The sequence below is a fragment of the Cydia pomonella genome, chromosome 2 (genome assembly GCF_033807575.1).
Source record: "Cydia pomonella isolate Wapato2018A chromosome 2, ilCydPomo1, whole genome shotgun sequence".
Classification (NCBI taxonomy): domain Eukaryota; kingdom Metazoa; phylum Arthropoda; class Insecta; order Lepidoptera; family Tortricidae; genus Cydia; species Cydia pomonella.
Window position 1 is genome coordinate 33,398,731 of NC_084704.1, and position 23,399 is coordinate 33,422,129.

A 23,399-nucleotide genomic window follows, 5' to 3' on the forward strand; every position below is an offset into this window, starting at 1 on the left:
ATTCGTCATGTCCGTCTGTCTGTCCGATTATGTCACCGCCACTTTTTTCCGAAACTATAAGAGCTATACTGTTCAAACTTGGTAAGTAGATGTATTTTATGAACCGCATTAGGATTTTTACACAAACATAGAAAAAAAACAATAAATTTTGGGGGTTCCCCATACTTAGAACTAAAACTCAAAAAATCTTTTTTCATCAAACCCATACGTGTGGGGTATCTATGGATAGGTCTTTAAAAATGATATTGAGGTTTCTAATATCATTTTTTTCTAAACTGAATAGTTTGCGCGAGAGACACTTCCAAAGTGGTAAAATGTGTCCCTCCCCCCCCCCCCCCCCCGTAACTTCTAAAATAACAGAATGAAAAATCTAAAAAAAAAATATATGATATACATTGCCATGCAAACTTCCACCGAAAATTGGTTTGAACGAGATCTAGTAAGTAGTTTTTATTAATACGTCATAAATGGTACGGAACCCTTCATGGGCGAGTCCGACTCGCAATTGGCCGCTTTTTTAAATATCTATCGCTAAATTGAAACAATCATAATTATTTTCCAGTGGCGCTAGTGAGCACGTTGATCGGCTCTTAATAGGTGTTTAAAACGCGTAAGTTTTAAATGTTCTACATAATAATATGATGATTAGTCAACTGTTTCAACGATTGTGATCAGTTTAAAACTTTCAGGGCCAAGCGCCCTTCCAACACACCTAGCGTGTTCTTGGCAGTGAATGTGGTAACCATTGACATATATCTAAGGACGGGCCTTACGGGCAATAAGAATGGGGCCAGTACAGCGGTGTTACGCACACGAATTCAAGCCAATCGTGCAGTATAACGGCACAACGCGATTGGTTGATGCAGACTGCACTATTGGCTCGAATTCGTTAGTGACTCCACTGAACTAGCACCATTTAGCGTCCGTAAGACCCGTCCTTAATTATATGTCAATGCTTGGTAACCATAAATTCTGGAAACGAGCTTAATAACACGAAAAATTATATTCGTTTAAAATATAAATAACATAACGAAAATAACGCTCATAAAAACATTCATTTAGTATTTTATCTAAATCTTAAAGTTAAACGGAAATATGCTTACTAATTACGTGTCATAAAAATATGACGCCAATGGATATCTGATTAGAAATGCGATACAAGTGCATAAAACTTGGAACAGCATCAAATTCGTCGTCAATCTAACTTCCGACATAGGTCCAAGTTTGATCAAAAAGAAATTTATTAAAGTCAAGTTGTTGATAGTTATGCTTTCATTGTCTTCTTTTATATCTACTAAGCGTAGTACAGTTAAGATTTTAAGCATTAAAGAGTCTAATAATTTCATTTCTTTTTTAATTATAACAGTTCTACTAGGTAGTAGTAAGTCTAGCTCTGCGCTGTATTTAGGGAGACGATGGCGGGGGCAGGGTATGAAATGGAAGAGCTGGGGTACTGAGTAGAGGAAATTGATGACTTGTGGTATGAAGAAGAGGATTACTGTCTTGCTGAAGTGGCTCAGGATGGCGACGACGGCGAAGGTCATGCCGGAGACGTAGCAAAACGTGTCGCCGACGAACACTCTGGACGGATACCTGGAAGGAAATGGAATTTATTTTATAATACCCACAAACTGCCAGAATGTATTTTTAGTACAATCAACTACTGGTGATATGACCTACTCATACTACTTAACTAAAATATTAAGTATATTTATATTCTACAGAACTTTATGGGGTTGCATTGTTTTATCACACAGTACAGCTCGACATCAGAGATGTTTACACTTTTCGCCTTATTACATGTAACTAATAATGATATGCAGTGAGAATATGTGGGCCTTGTTCTGGTCACCCCTCAACTCGATGATATCAAAGATTTGATGTATTCATGAAAGAATATCTAAATTGTACTTTATGCTTTATCACATAAGGTTTACTTGCCAATGACAGTGTTGCTTACCAATTGTGTTTCAGCAACGCTAGTGCGGTAGTCAGGTAAGGTATCATGATATGCAGTGAGAATGTGTGGGCCTTGTACTGGTCTCCCCTCAACTCGATGATGTCAAAGATGATGATGGAGACGGCAATGACCACAGACTGGCCAACCTCCAGGCCGTTGATGCCTGCTAGGATGTTGATAGCGTTTGTGCAGAATACTGCCAGCATCCCCATGTAGATGTAGTAGAGGAAACCTGAGATAATAATTGAATTTCTTGAAAATAACTTTTTTTTGGGTGGAACAAATTACAGAATTAATTTATACAGTTGCAGTGGAATTTATAAATGCAAATGGTACTTCACATAAGCTGCATTATAAATCTCCAAGTCCCCAACACACAATCTCCACATTCCAAAAAGTGAATGTTTGGAATTATACGGATGGTAAGTTGATGATTGGTAAATAGGTTTAACATTCTTCATTCAATATCATTATTTATATTAACTTGTCCTTAAATATACTAACCAATATTAATTGATACTCCAAGCCATTGTCTCAAGGGCATTGGCACAATGAATGTAGTAGAGTTGAAATTGACATAGTACACCACCAGCAAAGGTAAGGATGCTATAGTTGGTAGCAGTAGCTTGTAGCGCCACCGCAGGTCTAGCACATCATCTGCAAACCCTAGCAGCAGCATGCAGCATATGGACAGGAGGGCTGCTAGCAACTCCGCAAACTAGGCACAAACAGAAACCACAAATAAAGTTCAAATAGATAAGTAGAAATGTTTAATTCTATTTTAAAAAATCTATATTTTATTTAACCCTTTGAAAGCTTTATATCATAAACACGAACCAAACGCCAAGATCCCGGGCGCAAGGCAGCTAATGTAAACCTTATACTCAAAAGTATGAAGGTTACTTTGACAGCATCCACCATAACACCTATAATTGTCCTTGGCGCTGTGGGCATGATTAGTAATGATGCCCTTAGGTGTTCTTGGCGTTCAAATGGTTAGAGACTTACGACAAAAGTAAGAACACTTACTTCATTATGAGGAAAATTTGCAGTGTCCATAAGGCTGTTGCCAAAAACTATGGGAATAAATAAAAAACATGTCACCAGGAAAACACATCCTGAGACTACTCCCAATGCTTCAGGACTGGAAACAAAACGGTCAGTCAGATAACTTACACAGCTAACGAGATAAATCATGATACTATGCTAATTATAAGCAAAGTTCAAGAGTTCAAGTTTTTTTTAAACTTAAGAGTTTAAGTTTATAAAGAAACAAAAAAAAGTAAGATATTAAAGCTTTGTAAAGTTATGGATATTAGATTGTAATTACTTACATTTTCTCTTTGCTAGTTTTACATAAATCTATGCCACCTAAACCAGCTTTTATGAACAATTCCTTCAAATTGGGTATCAATTCATCGGTAATGAGAAAAGCAATAATTGAGAATATTACTAAAATTATTATAGACCACATATTGATTTTTATTATCTATGTTTTAGTTTAAAATTACAATATGTTATATATTCAGCGAAATTTCTACATTCTAGTACAAAAATTATAGCAATACACCGCTGCTGTATTATCTATCACAAACGTGTGTCAGTGTTATTGGCATGTTATTGACGTTTTTGACATTTGTAATAGTCGTTCTAAAACCACTCTAATACTAGGATCAAGAGTGAAGTGAAATTTGAACAACAAAAATTGTACGTTACATTTAAGAACCATAGGAAAATATAGTGGAATAGTACATTTATTGAACATATATAATTCTCAAATTTCAGCATCAAACATAAAAGATCAATGTGGATAAATCAAAGTGAATTCAGGGGGCCTACCGCAAAAACCGAAATTCGCAAATTGCGGGGATCTTTCTCTTTTACTCTCACTAAGACGTAATCAGAGTGACAGAAAAAAATGCCCGCAATTGACGAACTTCGATTTTTGCGGTAGGCCCCTAGAGCGTGCGTCTATTTTTCGAATAATATTTCACTTGTCAAAAAAACGCGGCTATGATAAGATCAGACTTTTTATTTGTGTGATGGTCTAAACTTGTAAATCTTGTAATTGTCATCTGTCAAAATTACTGAAAAGTTAGCCCATATACAACTTTCCGGAGCGGATTTAATATCCTTTTCGCAAATAATTAAATATAGAAAACGATTAATTATTTGTTTTCTTAACTGCGTGTGTATACTGTACAAGTGAGATAAAACTATTAAGTAAACTTGAGAACTATTAGCATTGGATAAGGTATTGACATCATAGTATTGAAGTTATTTACTAAATTTTTGCTTGTTTTCATAATATAGTTAGAAAAAATATTCGTTTCCAGATACAATGAGCATCAGTATGTCTACCATGGACGAAATAGAAGAGGAAGCAAAAGCAGCAGCAGAAAAAATGGTTATAAATATGATGCAGAGACCAGGCCAATTAGAAAAGGTTTGTTATTACTGTATTAAGTGTAATGACTGCGTATTTTTATTATTGGTACAGCTTATTCTTTTTTTATAGAAGCATTGAATCTTAGTTAATAAAAAAGTAGAATTTGGATTGCAGTGAATTTTCTTGTCTCCGCCCCCAAAAAATTCTATCAAATAGTTTATTCTATATGACTCTGTGGGTAAATTATCTATTTGTAATACTAAAAAAATGTCAGACTAGAAATAATTACTTTTCCATTATAGCCATAGTTTATTTCAATAGAGATAAGATAACCTTTTAAGAAGTAAGAATTTACTGAACTGATGTTTCTATAGGTTGAGCAGTACAAGAAAAGGATAACCCACAAGAAGGCCTCCATTGAGGCTCAGCTGAAGTCCGCAGTGCAGGGCAAGCTGGATGGGGTCAGCGTCGGGTTGAAACAGCTTCAGGAGTGCCTTGACGATGTGCAGCAAATCAGTCTCAAGTAAGAGAATTTTACACACATACTTTCATAATCATGCAATTTTTTTGATTAGATAGGTGAACCAATTTTTTCACTGGGAGCCATGGATCTGTTCTCCTGGGTCACTCTTAACCCTTTATAAGCCGTAAGGGTATCAGATTATGCAAAATAGAACCCTATCACTTTGTAATAAAGTTCAAAATCAGGTGGGCAATATATAGTTCAAACTCAAAACTGTGTTCACGTCTTTCCTGTAGACATACCCAAAATGTCAGGGTTATAAACATTAATTTTCTTATTTAACGTTTATCCGCCACATGAAAGGGTGCTCATTTTATTTTGATAAGTATGATAAAATCATTACCTGGGCATGTAGGTACAAACCATTGTCCACGGGAGACTGACTTTACAGTTTTGATGAACACACAAGTTTTTTCTTATACACACCGTGGGCTGATTAGACATTCGTGAGGTCATAAGGTTATATAGTTAATGTTATATAAGATTTGGCCAAATTGCGCAAAAAAATTACGCTGAAACATTTATAAAGACAAGTTAAAATCTAGGTGGGTCATGAGGCCTCATGTTGTCATAGATAGAGCTGCTATGCCGTTGAACTGCTTTGTGAAGCCACTTGTTCTGTGTGATTAAAACATTGCTTGGATTTAATGAAGAGTTTGAGATGTTAGAGCAGAGATCACCAAATAGCGGACCATGGTTTGGATCCGCCAACCTATATTATTTTTTTACTTATTTAATAAAATCAAGTAGAAACGGATCGCGATTGTCATTTTATTTTAAAAACTGGACTGAAGAAACTTAGTTGGTGACCCCTGTGTTAGAGTAACCCTAATTGCCACGCAGGCATTATGCTGAGTGGGGATGTCCAAATGTTTTATATTATGTCTGCATGCCTTCGTTTTAGGGTTCCGTACCCGAACGGAACCTATTACTAAGACTCCGCTGTCCATCCGTCCGTCCGTCCGTCTGTCCGTCTGTCACCAGGCTGTATCTCATCTCATGATGATTTCTGTTGCCGCTATAACAACGAATACTAAAAATTACGGAAGCCTCGGTGGGCGAGTCGACTCGCACTTTTCCGGTTTTTTTAAATATCTATATTGTAGTGTTAAAGAAATCTATTTTCTTTCTTTCTTTTCTAATTTTCACGAGTTTCAAGTAAAATAGGCACAAAATAACTACTAATTATAAATAACCAGCACATTTCTTTTTTGTTTAGGATGGATGAATTAGAAGAGCTTCTAAAGGGCGTGCCTCCACTAGTCGCGTCACTACAAGCTGTAAGAGAAGAGGACTCGCGGCACTCGCAGTACGTGACGGCCATGGACAGCCTGAAGCACATATTTACGGTGCCGGACAGCGTGGCTAAAACCATGCAGTGGATCGGGGAAGGGAAATTGCTGCATGCGCATCAGGTAGGTAATCCAAATCCAACATTAGCCACTGAAATTACCTATTGAGTAGGAAAGAAGAGTTGTTTTTGCGTTGTTTGAAAATTGAACGAAACAATACAAAAGCGACTCTGTTCCAATTTAATATGATTTCAATTTCATCGAACTTAAGAAGTATTATATAGTCTGTATCTTTAGGTATTTAAAAAAAGGTAAACAAAATCTACCCTCAAATGGCTCCTTAAGGCAGTTGAGGGTAGATGAAAACATTACATGATCAAATAAAGTAGGTTTAAAGTCAGGTCGTTCAGTGACAGATCCAGGCTGTTTTATATTTGGTTGGTTAACCAATAAATATTAAAACTACCCGAAAATGTACAAATTGTTTGTTTACTTTTTCTTAAATACCTAAAGATACAGACTTTTTTTTTTATAGGTAGGACCTTGGGTCTTGATGCTAGTAGTAGTAGTTGGTAGGAGGCTAGTGATGTACACAATATTGTCTTTGAACTATTACATAATATTGTCTCTTATATATTTACACAATTAAACATCCCACAGCCTCATAGCAACTTTCATTGTACCAAAAGCAGCATTCATCCTACAAGTCCCAGAGTAATTTTTGTAGTTTCGAATATGTTCTTTTATTCCATTATAGTTCAAAATTCGATTTGATTTTGTTCTTTTAAAAGGACATCGGGACTTAGGAGGTTGTGACCATATATGGCAATATTAGCCCTTTGCGATGTTCAGCCAGTCCTACTAAGTAGCCTAGTTTCAGCCGATTATCAAAAATTGACCATAATTTTCCATGATTACCATTTGATTTGAAAAATTAAATTTAACCCTTTCTCTGAATTTCAACTTTAACACTAAATTTTAAAGTCCAAATTAGATTGCTCTCACGTTAGTTCGTATTCGAGTCAATTCTATTCACGATATCTCGTTACAGTGCCTCAACGACCTAGAGAACTCACGCGACGACCTCCTCTACGAGCTGCACCGCCTACCCAACCAGTCCTCACACGACAAGATAATGCTCAAGGCTTACTTCGAGGACGTGGAGATGGTCTCCAACTCGCTGGAGAAGCAGATCAAGCTGATACTGGCTCGGACCTTGAATACTGTGCGCAAGGAGCCCACGGTTATAGTCACTGCACTCAGAATTATTGAGAGGGAGGAGAAAAGGGACCAGATGGCGCTCGAGGTAAATTTATTTGTTACGAGGCCTTCATAAAACTCGAGGCACACAGAGTAAAAAAAAAAAAAATTAAATCTTTAATTTCTAAATGCTAAATTATATATCTCTGTTTAGTCTTATGATTTACTGGAAGAATATCTAAATGGTGGATTTGTACATTTTTAGTGAAACAGAAGGTCATTAAGAATGTGGGGTGATAATGGCTCACAATCAGTTTCATTAGTCGATGTGCGGGGTGAGGGAGATTTCCATAAAGCATGCCATATAGCCCGCATTTGGGGAACTGTTTTCATTGGTCGATAGGACCTGTGCGGGGTGCGGGAGAGTATAAAAACGCATGCCATTAAGTGTTTCACTAGTATACCACCTTACTGCCTCCGGGGAGTCACCCGCATGCTGTATATCGACTGAACTATCGACTTATGAGTTTTATTAGTCGTCATACCGCCTATAATATATCCACCGATAATTCGGTCGATCAATGAAACTGAGCCATTAGGTTATCAATGATGACTCATCACAAATAGGATGTGCATTTTCACACGAGTTGTAGTACTATGTTCCATTCTACACCGTTTTGAAATTACATAACCCATGACCAAAACAAAAACCTAACATAACGTCTGTATATCTACGGTTAAAAAGGGAAGGTTTCATGTTCTTTGATTCACTTCTGGCCGGCTAGTATGACCTGCGTTCTGTCGCGACTCCATACACCTAGCGTGACTTCAAGTATGGAGTCTCGCGCGGCAAGCCGGTGGAACTCAGATTTCTCATACGAGTATAATATAATAAAAAAAAGTTCGGAAAATATTATTATAGGATTATTTTTGTTCATTCATTTTAAATTTATTAATTTATTCATATTATTTAAACTTTATTGCACAATATAACAAATAAAGTACAAATGGCGAACTTAATGCCTAAAGGCATTCTCTACCAGTCAACCATCATTCATCATTATTTTCTAACCATTTTTCTACATGTGTAACTAGTGTAACTACTAACAAAAAAGTCTGAAATAAACAGTTTTAATTTTCATTCTCATAATCCATCTAATGCCCCCGGTCTAAGTAATATGGATCAGCGGCCCAAAGGAAGTCACTTTTTCCGATCCTGCGCCGTTTCCTGTCAATTATCGGGTTCCAGCTGACGCGTTATCATATTCCAAGTCGAAAATTCCATGGTTATTTCAGCAACAAAGCCAAACGGGCTTCATGCCGCCCGGCCGGCCCAAGGGCTGGCGCACCGTGGCCTTCGAGGAGCTGGAGCGCGCCGTGGCGCAGCGCACCGAGGGCACGCGCGTCGACGAGCGCGAGGACAACAAGCTGTGGCTCGTCAAGTACCTGGAGCTCACCAGGCAGCTGGTCCTGGAGGACCTGAGGGTGGTCAAGACACTCTGTGTGCCTTGCTTCCCGCCGCATTATGATATTGTCAACAAATACGTCAACATGTACCACACCTGCCTGTCTTCCAGCGTAAGTTCACATTTTTAGTCATATCTAGAAAGCGCGTCGAACGGGAAGACAAGCCATGGCTTCAGTATCTTTAGAACTAACAAAACAGCTAAAATAAGAACAGAGATTTCCAACCATTTTGGCATCGAGTTTTTTGACAAAAAAACAATTTAAAGACAACTGCGTGGTCTTTCTATTAATCTTATAAACTGATGAGATGACGAATCTTCATATAAATAGTGGCCATTCGGCAACTCAGTTGTAATCGCCCATAGGCCACGGTATCCGCTTTCCATCATTGAAGCCGTAAGCTTGTTTACACCATCATCAAAAGTATAAATGTCACGAATACTATTTAGGACCAGTCTCACATGAACAGTCTATCAAAGTCGTCGTATTTCGTTTGCGTAGTTTGTATGTCTGGAATGACAGCTATTGCCGCCATATTTACTTTTTGAAGTGAAAACTTCTTTAGCGGCGCTGTGCAGTTTTTGTGATGGGGAAAAAATGTTAAACTCGCGACAGGTCACGTGACCGACAGATTCGTCAGTTTGAAAATCTGTAAGACGGACACGTCTCCTGATCGAAAAACTGTTACAATTTCATTGAAGTTAGTACAGTAGGGTCGTTGACCTTATGGATGGAAGTTGATTTTGCTGAGAGATAAAACTTTTTAATGTTAAATGATTGTAATAGTTCTATTTAATGTAATATATATTGTCATGTTTGTATACGATAGTGCAATAAATGAATATAGTATTTTACCACATAAAATTATAGTACTTTTATACTGATAATTAAAGCAATTCGTGCAAAATTATTCCCTAACTATTCCAAAATATCAAAAATGCACAACGTTAATATTCAAGTTTTCGCTTCTGCCGGCACTTCCGGAGTGCAACCTGTTGTTTTTTTATATAGGAGGCAAACGCGCAGACGAATCGCCCGGTGGTAAGCGATTACCGTCGCCCATAGACACCCGCAACACCAGAGTTTGCAGGTGTGTTGGCGGCATTTAAGGAGAGAATACGCTCTTTTCTTGAAGGTCTGAAGGTCGTATCGGTCCAAACACCGCTGGAATTGGTCAGTCCTAACAATATCTAAATTTACTAAATTATTTCAGCTTCAAGGCGTAGTCGACAGCGGTCTAGAAGGCAACGAATACGTGACCCTACTGTCCTGGGTGTTGAACACGTACCCGGGCACCGAGCTGATGGGCAGCCCGGAGCTCAACATCGACGTCTCCACGCTGCCGCCGCTGCTCAGCGAGGAGAGCTTGCAGGACTTGTGCGACGAGTATTTGCAGGTTTGTTGTTCACACGGTGTATATACAGTTTGTGGCTGGTCAGATAGTATGTGACTCCATCCTGGGTGTTAAACACGTACCCGGCCACCGAGCTAATGGGCTCCGGAGCTCAACTGCTTAGTGTACACACACACACAGCAGGACGACGACAGCAGGCAGGCAGGGCGAGGAGGCTTGTGCGACGAGTAATTAATAATAATAATAAATAAATAAATAAATATTATAGGACATTATTACACAAATTGACTAAGTCCCACAGTAAGCTCAATAAGGCTTGTGTTGAGGGTACTTAGACAACGATATATATAATATATAAATATTTATAAATACTTAAATACATAGAAAACACCCATGACTCAGGAACAAATATCCATGCTCATCACAGGAATAAATGCCCTTACCAGGATTTGAACCCGGGACCATCGGCTTCGTAGGCAGGGTCACTACCCACTAGGCCAGACCGGTCGTCAAACGAGTATCTGCAGGTTTGTTTACACGGTGTATATACAGCTTGTGACTGGTCAGATAGTACGTGACGCTACTATCCTTGGTCTTGAACACGTAAATATAAATAGTGCATACCTATATATGAAGAGAGAGAGAGAGAAAACACATTCATAAAGTTGCACAAGTCAGCAGTTTTGTAGGCTTATTCTTGACACGCTGGCGGGGTCGCCATGAGATGGCGTGTTTGGGAAGAATAATACAAGTCAAGATGGTTGGTTAGAAACTATTTTTTAAGATGAGGCTTTATCGTATACTTTATTAATTCGAATAACTCAAAACAGTTGTTGTGTTTGAGGTTTGAAAGTTAAACGTGACGTCATTTTACATGTTCCTAAATAGCCGAAAATTGTTTATGTTATGTCCCTAAACTATGAACTCAAGATAAATGAAATTCTTTTATTGTTCACAGAAAATGGAGAGCAACTACATGGAATGGATGGAGAAGACCCTCGAATCAGAAAGAGCCGAATGGAACGGAGACCGCGCGCCCGAAGTAGAGCCACATTCCAACGCGTACCATACACACGCTCCGGTCATCATCTTCCAAATGATCGACCAAAATCTACAGGTAACTCTACTTGACTAAAGCCATGCTAAAAACTTAATAGAAAGCTGAAAGGAACAGAGCTACATTACAAATGATTAAACTCAAGTTCCAGGTGAGTTACTCCACTATTTAAATTAGGTGCCTCAGTCATCACTATTCGGGATTTAAGAGCTATTCTAAATGCGAACCTTAACTTCCATGAGCTGATATGAATACGCTGGCTCGTACCTGTTACAGAAGACTAGGGTTATGGTATGCCAGGTCAATAAAGCTCCTTTACACTGCTCTCATCAGAAGCTAGCTTGAAGCGGTTTGTGTTGTTTCGAACCCTTATGAAACAACCTATATCCTGCTACTAGAGCGAGTGCAAAAGGCGTTTCAACGCTTATTCTATAAAAAAAATCATTCGGATATTACCCATTTTTATACCCAACATTTTTTTTGCTGGGTACATTAGGTTTTAATTCACTTGAGGTTAGGCGAAATTACAGACTGTGTACACTAGCCAGTAGCATTTTACACGGGGATTCTGACTGCCCCGAACTAGTGGCTCGATTGATGCGTCTGTATGTTCCCTCATCTTCTAGATTTCGCCGAGAATCACCGCTTGTTCAAGCCTTGCGCCTGATAAACTCGCTCCTCGAATTATCACCGAACTGTGATGTGTGTTGCGAGTGGATGGTTGGACGTATGAGGTTCTGCGAGACGATGTATGAGCGGCCTCCTTCTGTGATATGTTAACTATGTGTGCTATGTGTTTGAAATTGTCTATTGGCTTCAGTGCTTTGGAATATTGTACGAGTACCAAAAATTTTGATTTTCGCGGTAGGCCTCTGTAAACAAACCGCCTTGGTGCATCAATGTTGAAAACTCCTCAAAAAACTGTTTAACGCATAGTATGTATAAGTTACTCTATGGTTTATGTGATGTGATAGTGCTGCTCTCTGGCGGCAGAACATTGCAGTAATACTCCCTATTGCTACTTTTTATTGGGCTGTAGCTCTAATGAATTTCTAAATTACATTATTGTTCACAGGTCACTCAAACTATAAGTAAGGAGATCACTTTCAAAGCATTGATGCTCAGTATCGAGCAAGTGACGCGCTACGGCAACATGTACAGAGATGGTGTACTTCAGTTCAAGGTATGTTTCTGTCAAAGTTACACCCTGATATCTCCCTCATTATTCTTACCCGAGAGCCAACGTATGATGGTCGGCATCAGCTTCGAGGGCTCCTCTACATGATGGCCCAGCGTAGGCCAATCTAAGGGACCCAGCTATGCGGTGGAATGAGATAGCAATATCACTTGCTCCCTCTAGTCTGGCCTACGCTGGCCCATCGTGTAGAGGAGCCATTAAAGCCCCAATGATCTCCCCAACGACCAGTTGTGCGCTGCGAATCCCTGCGATCTTTGATTTAGTTTCTTAAGTCTAGCCACATTAATAGATGTTTGTATTGACGCTTGACGTTGACGATATTGGTTCTCCTGCTGATATCGTTGTAGTATTTAATAATCTATTTATATTACAGAACAGTCACTTCTCCGACCGCTCCCGCTGCGCCTACTTCACCCACCACATGATCACAATAGTCAACAACAGCGAACAAATGGTCCGCCTCGCCCAACAGACACAAGCCAGGCACTGGCCCCCGGGCCGGCACGATGCACCCGCCGAGCGCAAGTTCGACACCCTGCTAGACACATTCCAGGTACAGAGTGAGCCACTCGGACACAGTGAACCAGCGTAATAGACAATGCTCCCGGGTCGGCACGATGCATCTGCCGAGCCCAAGTTCGACACCTTGCTCGAAACATTCCAGGTATACAGTTAGCCACTCGGATTCAGTGAACCAGCGTAATAGACAACGCCCCCGGGCCGACACGTTGCATCCGCCGAGCCCAAGTTCGACACCCTGCTCGATATATTCCAGGTGTACAGTGAGCCACTCGGACACAGTGAACCAGCGTAATAGACAATGCCCCGGGCCGGCACGACGCACCTACCAAGCGCAAGTTCGACACCCTGCTCGACACATCCCAGGTACACAGTGAACCATGGTATCAGACACTGGCCCTGAATACGCTCCTCGACACATTCTAGTCACCAAGTGAGCCACATGTACGCTGTGAACCTAGGCAATAATGTTGATTCAGCCTCTTCTCGGCGGGTTGTTTGGCTCAATTGAACAGCCAGTCTTCAAATGGGTTATATTTGTGTATTAGAGCATAACTATTAATGAGAACTGCATTCGTAAAGCTACTTTACATTTATGACAAGTAAGAATCCGATTTCTTTACAGAAACTAAGGGACGAAGCCGCCCGGTTCCTCCTCGACGAGGCGTTCCTGGACCTCGAAGTGCACTTCGACGACCTGTTCACATCAAAATGGCTGCCATCTTCCATCCCGGTCGACACTATTTGCGTCACTCTGGAAGACTACTTCCAGGACTATAATCATTTGAGGGAGAAAAACTTTGAATATGTGATAAATGAAGCGCAGAATTTGGTGTACAAGAAGTATATAACCGCTATGCTGTCTAAGAAGGTTAGTTAAATCAAAGAGAATTTGAAATAGAGGTGGATTGTCTAAGAAAACTTTGTAGCCACAGTAAATTTATTGCCATCTTTCGACACATGATTAATACTTTTAGAACGCCATTTGATTTTGATCCTTATTCTTTCACTGATATGTGTTAAATAATAATAATAAATAATAATTTAGCCTATATACGTCCCACTGCTGGGCACAGGCCTCCTCTCATGCGCGAGAAGGCTCGGGCTATAGTCCCCACGCTAGCCCAATGCGGATTAAAAATATATGATATATATATATATGATATATATATATGTGTGTATATGATATATGTGTTAAATTTGTTAAATATCAAAAAGTGGCGCCATCTTACCGGGCATAGGCCAAAGGTTGTGGTGCCAACCCTCGAAACGATGGCGCCATATTGGCCTTTTATCTATTAGATAAATGTTTTTTATTTCCATGTAAATTACAACGAACTCCAATAACTTATCCTGAATATTCTTGTAACGTAGGTGACTTTCAAAACTGTTGAAGAAGCGCAGCAAGCAGCGACGAAGATCATAAAGGAGGCGAACCAAATACGGTCATTCTTCAGGAGAATAGGCGCTGAGGGCGTCAACGTGGACTGGCCTTTTGAGGTCATCAGCTCATTGGCTGAGGTGAGTTTTATATAAAACATAGTTGACAACGTATTAGGCCGAGCACTGGCCGCTAGATGTCGGCGGCGCGGGCGGCGACACAACAGATGTAAACACCCGGACCCGGGTATGTCCTCAAACTACTACTTTTTTTTTCATTTTCAAACTACGTCCAAAAGGGAGGTATGGTAGGGCACACCAAAGCGGATGTCATTTCAGATCTAGAGCAGAACCCAACTGGGAAAGACAGAAAACCGCAGCCAAATAACACTAGACCCTACTCGTAGTGTTGTGTTCTTGCCGGTGAGTAAGGTTGCCAGAGGTCAACGAGGGTGCGGGGTGTTAGGGTCGGCAACGCGCATGTAACTCCTCTGGAGTTGCAGGCGTCCATAGACTACGGTAACCACTTACCACCAGGCTGGCCGTAGGCCGCAGTTGGGATCGCTGCAAGCTAGACGTAAAATTGGAGATAAGATTTCGAAATCTAAAAGGGTGCTAAGCTAGAACTAGAGATTTTTCTGGCACGAACATCATGTTTTTAGTGCTTGACAAAACAAAAATATTGACACACCTGATATCGATAAGTACTCCTTCAACGTTAATCATTTTCCATATTTCCGCTATGCACCCAATGCATCAGTGGAAGTTGAAAAATCTTTTAGTCAATTAAAGTGGTTTTTTTCAAAGGAGAACTTTGACAACCAAAAATATGTAAATAATTGATAGAAATCATGAAACATGTAAACAAAACCTGTATCGAGAATCATGTAAACAAAACCTGTATGATGGTTTTATTGTGCGATGACCATTTGATAATATCCTTCTATTCGACCCCCAGACAGACATATTTTCACAGAAGGAACCGAGACTCCTAGCCACAGTAACTCGGTATTTGGAGTCGATCTCCATACCCTCGACTACACCGTCCTAATATTAGTGTTATCAGTCATTTATATAGTATATAGTAGTAATACAATAATTTGTTATATTTATGAAGTTTATCTGTTTCGTATTGTGTTGTCTTGTTAAACTAAGTTCAATGTATAGTAACTTACATGCTTGGTATATCTGTTAGTGTAAGTTAGTTAATAAATAAACAATAAATTTGGAGGACAATCTCGGTATATTTGTGTGTCATGGGTTTTCTTTTAAATATGAAGTATGTCGGTAAAGTATTCTCTCTCGTTCATCTCGCTCGTTTCACCGACCACTCGTTTTTTTTTACACGGTCAATCGTCTTTTTTCGCGACATCCTCTATTTCAAAAATAAAAATGTATTCTGTCACCAACCGACCCGTTCCCTGCTAGTACTCGCAAATTGCGACTACATGGCGTTACCAGGGTCATGTAATGTGATGTTTACGTTTTAACGTCATATCATATGCACAAGCATTATAATTAAATAATTGATAGTTTCGTTATTTTTCTTCATTTATTTCCAAACATGCCACATTTGTTTCTGAAGTCACTAGCATTGCTTTGTTCGTGCTAGAAAAAAATTCTATATCTAGTGCTACCAATTTTATATAGTTTATATCCAGTGTCATGTCTATATTTTTAGTCCTTCTCGTCGACCGCCACCGTAACTTCCGTAACGTCAACGCTTGAATTTACCATTATGCGTTATGTTTTAAGTAGAGAAAATACAAATACTCGAGCTCCGCGAGTAGATCACAACCACTTTGTCAATAAAAAAAAACTGCAAATACAAATGAGATTAGAGCCTAATCTGTATACAAGCAACGCTAGCACCATTTCCCGTCCAGGTCCTCCGCTGCCAAGACATCGAGATGCTCTCGCTGGACCTGCACGGCGTGCTGGACAAGTGCCCCAACATGTCGGAGGAGCAGCTGGTGCGGCTGCTGGCGCTGCGCGGCGACGTGCCGCGCGCGCACGTGCGCGACACGGCGGCGCACGTGCTCGGCACCCGCGCGCACGTGCGCGCCAGCACCGTGCACGACTTCTTCAAGGACATCACCTTCACTGACCGGCTGCTGGAGCGGTTCACTTTGTAACACGGTTTAAAAACAAATAGTGTGCTGAATTAATTTTTAACAACCAGAAGCGTCTGCGAATGATGCTATGAAGCTTAGAATAAATTTAAAAGTGTGATTCTCTGGATCCAGAGGCTGTGAGTTCAAGTCTCACCCGTGAGGCAGTAATTTTCCACTTTACAATTTATTCTAACAAGGTAAGGTACCCAACTGTCCGGTTCCGATTTGATTTATATTTATATATGTTATAGAGTAGTCTAAAATAACGGACACGTATTTTTTTTAGCTGCCCAAACTCAACCTATTGGGAGATAATTATTAAGTAAAATTACATATATATATAACGAGCCCATTGTGTCCCACTGCTGGGCAAAGGCCTCCCCCCTCTTCTTCCACTCATAATATGGCAATTTATATAAGTAAAATTACATAATATGGCAATTTATATCACTTAATATCATGCTTTGTTTTTGTTAATAAATGTACTTTACATTGAATTTAGATCCAAGATAAGTACCTTACCAAATATTGTACGCCTTTGTAAGGCAGGATATGGAGAACATGACTCATTTACCTAAGACCTTTGTAGAACCCATAACCATACAATAAAATATTTTTGATTTTTGACAGTTTGGTACCTTTCCCTGTAAGCTTAAAAAGTGTGCTGGAAGATGCCTTCGTACAATGCGCGAGAAAGGCACACCCGCTGCTTTATAGGAACAAAAACGCAAATTGGACAAAAAAGAGCGTATTTCCCAGGCTGCTATGGCTGCTAGCAGCCACTGTGCCAACTCGCGTCTTATGCATGAATAAGTACAGAAGCCTTATTGTTCAGGCGCAGGGTAGGGCAAGGCATTCTCCATACAAACTTTGAGCAAGTTTTATTCCTTAGTTTTGGCACTATAGCATTTAATTTAATTTTTTGCTTGTATATATTGGATATACGCAGAACTTGATGTAGAAATTTTTCTTTATTAAAAAATAAATAAAAATATAATTAAAAAAAAAATACATCAAGCCCTAGCTAACAGAAAAATAAGCATATTTACCAAAAATAATAACTGCAGCGCAAACACAAACGAAGAAAAACGCGCACAAAGTTTGTATGGAAAGAGCTTGCCCTACCCTTCGCCTTAAGAGTGGCCAATTACTATAGAGAGGCCAAAAACTATAGCAGTCACTCCGCATGTATATCCGAGGTACTTATACATCATTTAATAAATTGATGTAGGTCTAAAACGGTTCAATTGATTATGTTCAATTTGTTTAAATATATTGATTATTGCAAAGATACATTATGTAAGACGAAGACTTCTACGAGTATTTTAATTTTGTATTAAGTATTTATTGTTTAACTTTGTTTACCTGTAAGTTAAATATTATAAATTTGTATAAAATAAATTAGTTAAATTACAATATTTTTACATGGGTTTTTACGTGGATTTTCCGTGTTAAATTATTCCATTCCAAAATAAACAGCAAAAATGTGTAAGTATCAGAATTTAAAAATTTTCTATTATATACGTTCTAGCGTCCTATATATTTAAACTATTGCGCGGTAGGATCAATAACCCAGAGGGAAAGAGAATTTGAAATAGAGGTGGATTGTCAAAGAAAACTTATTAGCCACAGTAAATTTACTGCCATATTTAGAGACATAATTAAAGCTTTTAGAACGCCATTTGACTTTGATCCTTATTCTTTCAGTAATACATATGTGTTGAATTTGTAAAATATCAAAAAGTGGCGTCAGCTTACCGGAAATAGGCCAAAGGTTGTGGCGCCATCGCTCGAAACGATGATGCCATATACCTTTGGCCTTTGATTTATTAAATGACGTCACTTTTTGATATTTAACACATATCAGTGAAAGAATAAGGATCAAAGTCAAATGGCGTTCTAAAAGTTTTAAATCATGTGTCGAAAGATGGCAGTAAATTTACTGTGGCTACAAAGTTTTCTTTGACAATCCACCTCTATTTCAAATTCTCTTTGCCCAGAGGTACTGGCCGCGCGCACCGGCCTACTGCACGTCGCTGATGTGTTCCATTGTTCTGAGAATGACTTCATTAAAATCACTCTGTATCATGTTATACTTCTTAAAAATAATTTTATATATATATATGGTGACGACCGGTTTGGCCTAGTGGGTAGTGACCCTGCCTACGAAGCTGATGGTCCCGGGTTCAAATCCTGGTAAGGGCATTCATTCGTGTGATGAGCATGGATATTTTGTTCCTGAGTCATGGGTGTTTTCTATGTATTTAAGTATTTATAAATATTTATATATTATATATATCGTTGTCTAAGTACCCTCAACACAAGCCTTATTGAGCTTACTGTGGGACTTAGTCAATTTGTGTAATAATGTCATATAATATTTATTTATTTATTATTTATATATATATAATATAAATAATAATTTTATATATTATACATATGGATCTAGGTTAATATTTGCTTTGGCTATCGCATTGGGCAACTATTATGATAGATGTACCGTTATTATAAATAAATATCTGAACGTAAATTTCAAAATCTTGATAGTAGATAATGAGGCTCTGTTCAGATAATTTGATGAGTGATTGCTTCAAGTTTATTGACATTAATCTATTTCCCAACAGGATGTCGACATCTTCAGGAATATTATACACAACCGATGACAAGAATATGTCCCAGGAATTTATAAGCAGTCTTATCCCGGACACTGGGTAAGTGCAATATTAATAATGAAAATTTTACGAATTTTAAATTATGGAATCTTTACATAAAAAAAGGACATATTATTTAAAGATTCTCATCGACCGAGCGAAGTAATAGGCCGCGAGCCAGGAACAGATTTCCATGACCAGTCGCCTCCCGGGCGATAACTCGTATAGTGGTTAACAGCTATGTATGATGAACCCTCGTGGACGTCAGCTGCCGCTCCGTTGGTGGGTTGAGGAATGGCAGCCACCGAAATACCTAATATTTTTTTTGTCATCGCCTCCAGTTTGATATTTTGTCAGGTGCATATTTTTTACATGTTTATGTGACCAGCTGACGGTCTTTTTCACCGCGAACCGCGATACAACCGGCTGATGATTTTTATTTATTTAAAATAGCATCTAAACTATCTTCTGACACAATATCAATCGGGATGCGATTACGGAAAAAAAAATACATGTTCATGTAATCAACTGACGGTCTTTCCACCGCGATACAACCGGCTGACTATTTTTTCAAGATGGCATCTAAACTGTCATCTGACAAAGTATCCGCCGGAAGGCGATGACTTACGATATATACTCCTGGCCCGCGGTCTATAACGTCTCAGAGTCAACTACGGGTATTTTTTTATATTTATATGTTCCAAGTTTGTTAGACGATATCTTGAGTTCACATTCACAAATGACTAGAATATTAATGAATTTATTCATTATAAAATCAAATATATGTACCCATTTATAGCGTCGTAAGGTCTCTGTTTAGAGCATTTATTACATATTTATCTCAAGACTTATGAAAGTGGATAAAACTTAGAATTTATAACTTCATACAAACATATATATATACATATATATCAGTTAATGATATACTGTACTTCAATATACCTTACTTGTTTATGAAGGATAATGATTACATCTAGAAATAAATCTTGCTCAATAATTTTGCGGTAAGTGTGAATAAACAATCGCTGATCGCCAATTGTGTAGCTTCGTGTTACTATTACTGACCGTTGTGCAAACATAACCATTATATGTGTGAACTCTCTTTGCATACAGTTATAATGGGCTACAAGGTGTCTCATACACTGGATTAGCCAGCATGTGAATATAAAGCAATGAGAACGTACAACCAGACATGTGTTTTTAGTGTTAATTCGTGCGCGGGAGTTACGAATAATTTATTACCAGAATCTGACGGTTTTAATCTCGGCGGGGGTAAAAAATCTGCTGGACCTAGACTCAATCAATTCGAATATTTTTAATTTATTTTTTACGTAAAGCAATGCCTACATACCTGAGACTGTTAGGAGGTACCTTAGTACTAGTCTCAGGCGACGCCATTTGGCTTGGTCGTTGGGTTAGACCATAGATATAAGAAGTAAGGAGATTTATAACGAAGCATAATTTCAACGAGTCTCGCTGTCTCCAACTGTCCCCCACCACATCATTAAAGGCGTGGCCAGACAACCAACTCACGCGCTGTGATTGGCCAAACCGCGCGGTGTAGGAGCCTAGAGCGGCGGCACTAGAGTGAGGACAAATCGATAGAGCTATCGATATTTTACATGTTTTGAACATGAGTAACATGACCTTAGAGTTTTGACATTTTTGTTTTAAGTAATAATTGCCATAGACTTAATTTATATTCCTTTAAATTTTTGACCTTATTTACGAGCTAAGAATTTTAAGGTACGTGTAAGGTATATTAGTTGATCCATAAATTCTCTCACAAAGGTTTTTACTGATAAAATGTAATACAAAGCTTTTAATTTAAAAAAAACATGTACCATGATGCGAAAGCTTGTATGTATGTATGTATGTATGTATATACTTTATTGTACATAGAAATAAAAACACGAAAAACACAGTTACAGAGTAAATTAAATACAACAAAGGCGAACTTATCCCTGTATGGGATCTCTTCCAGTTAACCTTTGAGGAAATGAGTAAAACAGAAGTAACGGTGAATGAATGACAAACACAAACAAAAGTGTACAATCACTGAAATTAATGAAATGCACGTTTTGAATACACATTGATACAAATATACATAGATAGAAAAATAACCATAAAATAATGCATACATATATTGCTAATACATATAAGCTTGTTTATGCTTAACTAATCAAATTGGTTTAAATTTTAGTCATTATTTGATGTAATGTTTGTTTAAATTGTTTACTTTGGTATTGTCGTTAGACGTGAGCGCTTCATTAAAAAAATAGTTTCAGTTTATTATAGCATATTTCGTCACCAATTGAAAGCAATTCCAGCATGTTACATAGAGTTATGAAGAACTGCGAAAGCAAGTTATAGTAAATTATATTGTAAGTATAATGCACCATTAAACAAGCTTTTAAATCATATGTACGAATAATAAGGAAAGAGTAATCATAATTATCAGTAAAAATCTTTCTGATAGAACTTTTGGATCGAATAAGTATAACAATATACTATTGTTTTAAACATATTAATATTCTATCGTTATATAAATGAGGTGAAGTGTAACTGGAAACATTTTTCTTGAAAATTATCCAAACAAATAACACTTTTCTCGCTCGTAAACCAGTCAGGGCCCTCTACCTGTAGCATCTATCCATTTTTTTTTACTGGAATTTTTCGGGAAACTTAAATAAATTGCAATCATGAACATATTTGATTATACCTAGTGCAGTTATTCGAATCGTTGTTAAGAACCTGAATAAAATATACTTATAGGTATAAACTATAATGTTATAAATAAATTGTACTTAATTAAATCAGTTTATTTTTGGCTTACCTATTCGATTTTTAATCCAAATTAATAAGTATTAAATTAAACATTAGGTGCATATCAAATAATTGTAAAATTTTACTTGAAAAATAATTACTTTCATTCACACTATATCCAAACATTTTTATCGATAACGCTCAAAGATCAATTATATGCACGAGCACCACTCTACTTCGCGGCGTCAATGAAGGGAGCGGTTGGCGGTCGTACCAAGAAACAATAATGCCCCTGTGAATATCGTTAGCGGTTTAATGCATTGCGCCGTTGCTAAGGACACTACAAATAGTTTTCCATGCCAAAGCGTCAATGTAGGATGCATAGATAAATTGGCACGCGTTTGTATGACAACATGGTCTGACTCAGAAAAATCATATGTCACTGGATTTATTTGTTAAAATGTGTGGTTTTATTGACTAATACGTGAAAAAAAATGTGGTATGTAACTCCATGATCCTTATAGTTTTTGGATGCACTCCTATTTCGACACAAAATAACGCTATAATTCGGCACTTCAATAAAATTGACGCGCACATTGTTCAATGACAGCTAAGTTGCTACTGTCTTACGGCGGGCCGGTATGGCCACGATGTGGCCATGTCGCGGCGACACGCGCCACGCCTCCGTCAGCCATCTAGTACTTTCTATGATCTGAGGGTTAGACTAAACGAACTTGGACACGCATTTAATCCCGTCAATCTATCTCCTTAAAGAGATAACGGGTATTGTCAGTGGCAACATGGTTTCATTTTTATCGCTTGTCACAATGCCCGTCACTTTCGCACTTACATACTTGTTAGAACGTGACAGGCATGGTGACAAATGATAAAGAGCGGACCATCTTAGCCCTACAGTTTTTCGAATTTATAATTAGTTACGTTTGAACATAAACAGTACAATATGAAATCGATCGAGCTTTAATCCGTTTAGACTTTTATTATAATTTCCGAAGAATATTTTTTGAAGAATAGTTATTTTGTGAGAATTTTACGACTGCCCAGTTAAAGTTTGTGGTTGACCACTTTTTCAACGCTGTTCAGACTTGCCTACAATACCTAAAGTATGAGCACTGTCAGCTACATATATACAAGTAGGTAGCTGTGCTTGCACACATCATAAAACGGTTAAATACGGCGTTAACTGAACAAAATATTTCTTTTGGCAGTCTTTCTGTACCTAAGATGTATATAAGAGTAGAGCCACGCCAAGTTTTTTTGCGAGTGGGGGGCGGGGGACAATCAGCGTCAGCACGCGACGTCTGAGGATAAAAATTGTTTAAGTTTAGGTTTTAAGTCCAGTTTGGTATAATTTTCAACAAAATCAAAGATGTCGACGTAGATTTCATCAAACTCATCGGATCAGCGGTTATTGATTCCCCAAAGAAACTTCCAATCAATCATGCCAAAGGATTTTTTTTTGTTCACGCAGCGCCGTATTTCATGAGTAGGACTTAAGTATTGTATAACGC

General features: G+C 38.3%; 2 protein-coding genes across 2 annotated transcripts; one reads left to right on the forward strand and one right to left on the reverse strand.

Annotated features, from left to right (window-relative positions):
• Positions 1–408: 408 nt before the first annotated feature.
• LOC133515417 (UDP-N-acetylglucosamine--dolichyl-phosphate N-acetylglucosaminephosphotransferase) lies at positions 409–3,546 on the reverse strand. The gene is made up of 5 exons (XM_061847958.1): positions 3,295–3,546; positions 2,990–3,104; positions 2,465–2,678; positions 1,961–2,192; positions 409–1,593 (listed from the first exon to the last, which is right to left on the reverse strand). Exons 1-5 carry the CDS (start codon positions 3,432–3,434, stop codon positions 1,107–1,109), a joined length of 1,188 nt encoding a protein of 395 aa, XP_061703942.1. The 5' UTR covers positions 3,435–3,546; the 3' UTR covers positions 409–1,106.
• Positions 3,547–3,953: 407 nt separating this feature from the next.
• Positions 3,954–17,895, forward strand: LOC133515416 (exocyst complex component 3). Its single transcript, XM_061847957.1, has 13 exons — positions 3,954–4,214; positions 4,297–4,406; positions 4,724–4,872; positions 6,092–6,287; positions 7,216–7,470; positions 8,661–8,942; positions 10,045–10,227; positions 11,144–11,302; positions 12,318–12,425; positions 12,814–12,993; positions 13,585–13,830; positions 14,334–14,480; positions 16,226–17,895. Exons 2-13 carry the CDS (start codon positions 4,302–4,304, stop codon positions 16,472–16,474), a joined length of 2,259 nt encoding a protein of 752 aa, XP_061703941.1. The 5' UTR covers positions 3,954–4,214; positions 4,297–4,301; the 3' UTR covers positions 16,475–17,895.
• The last annotated feature ends 5,504 nt before the right edge of the window (positions 17,896–23,399 follow it).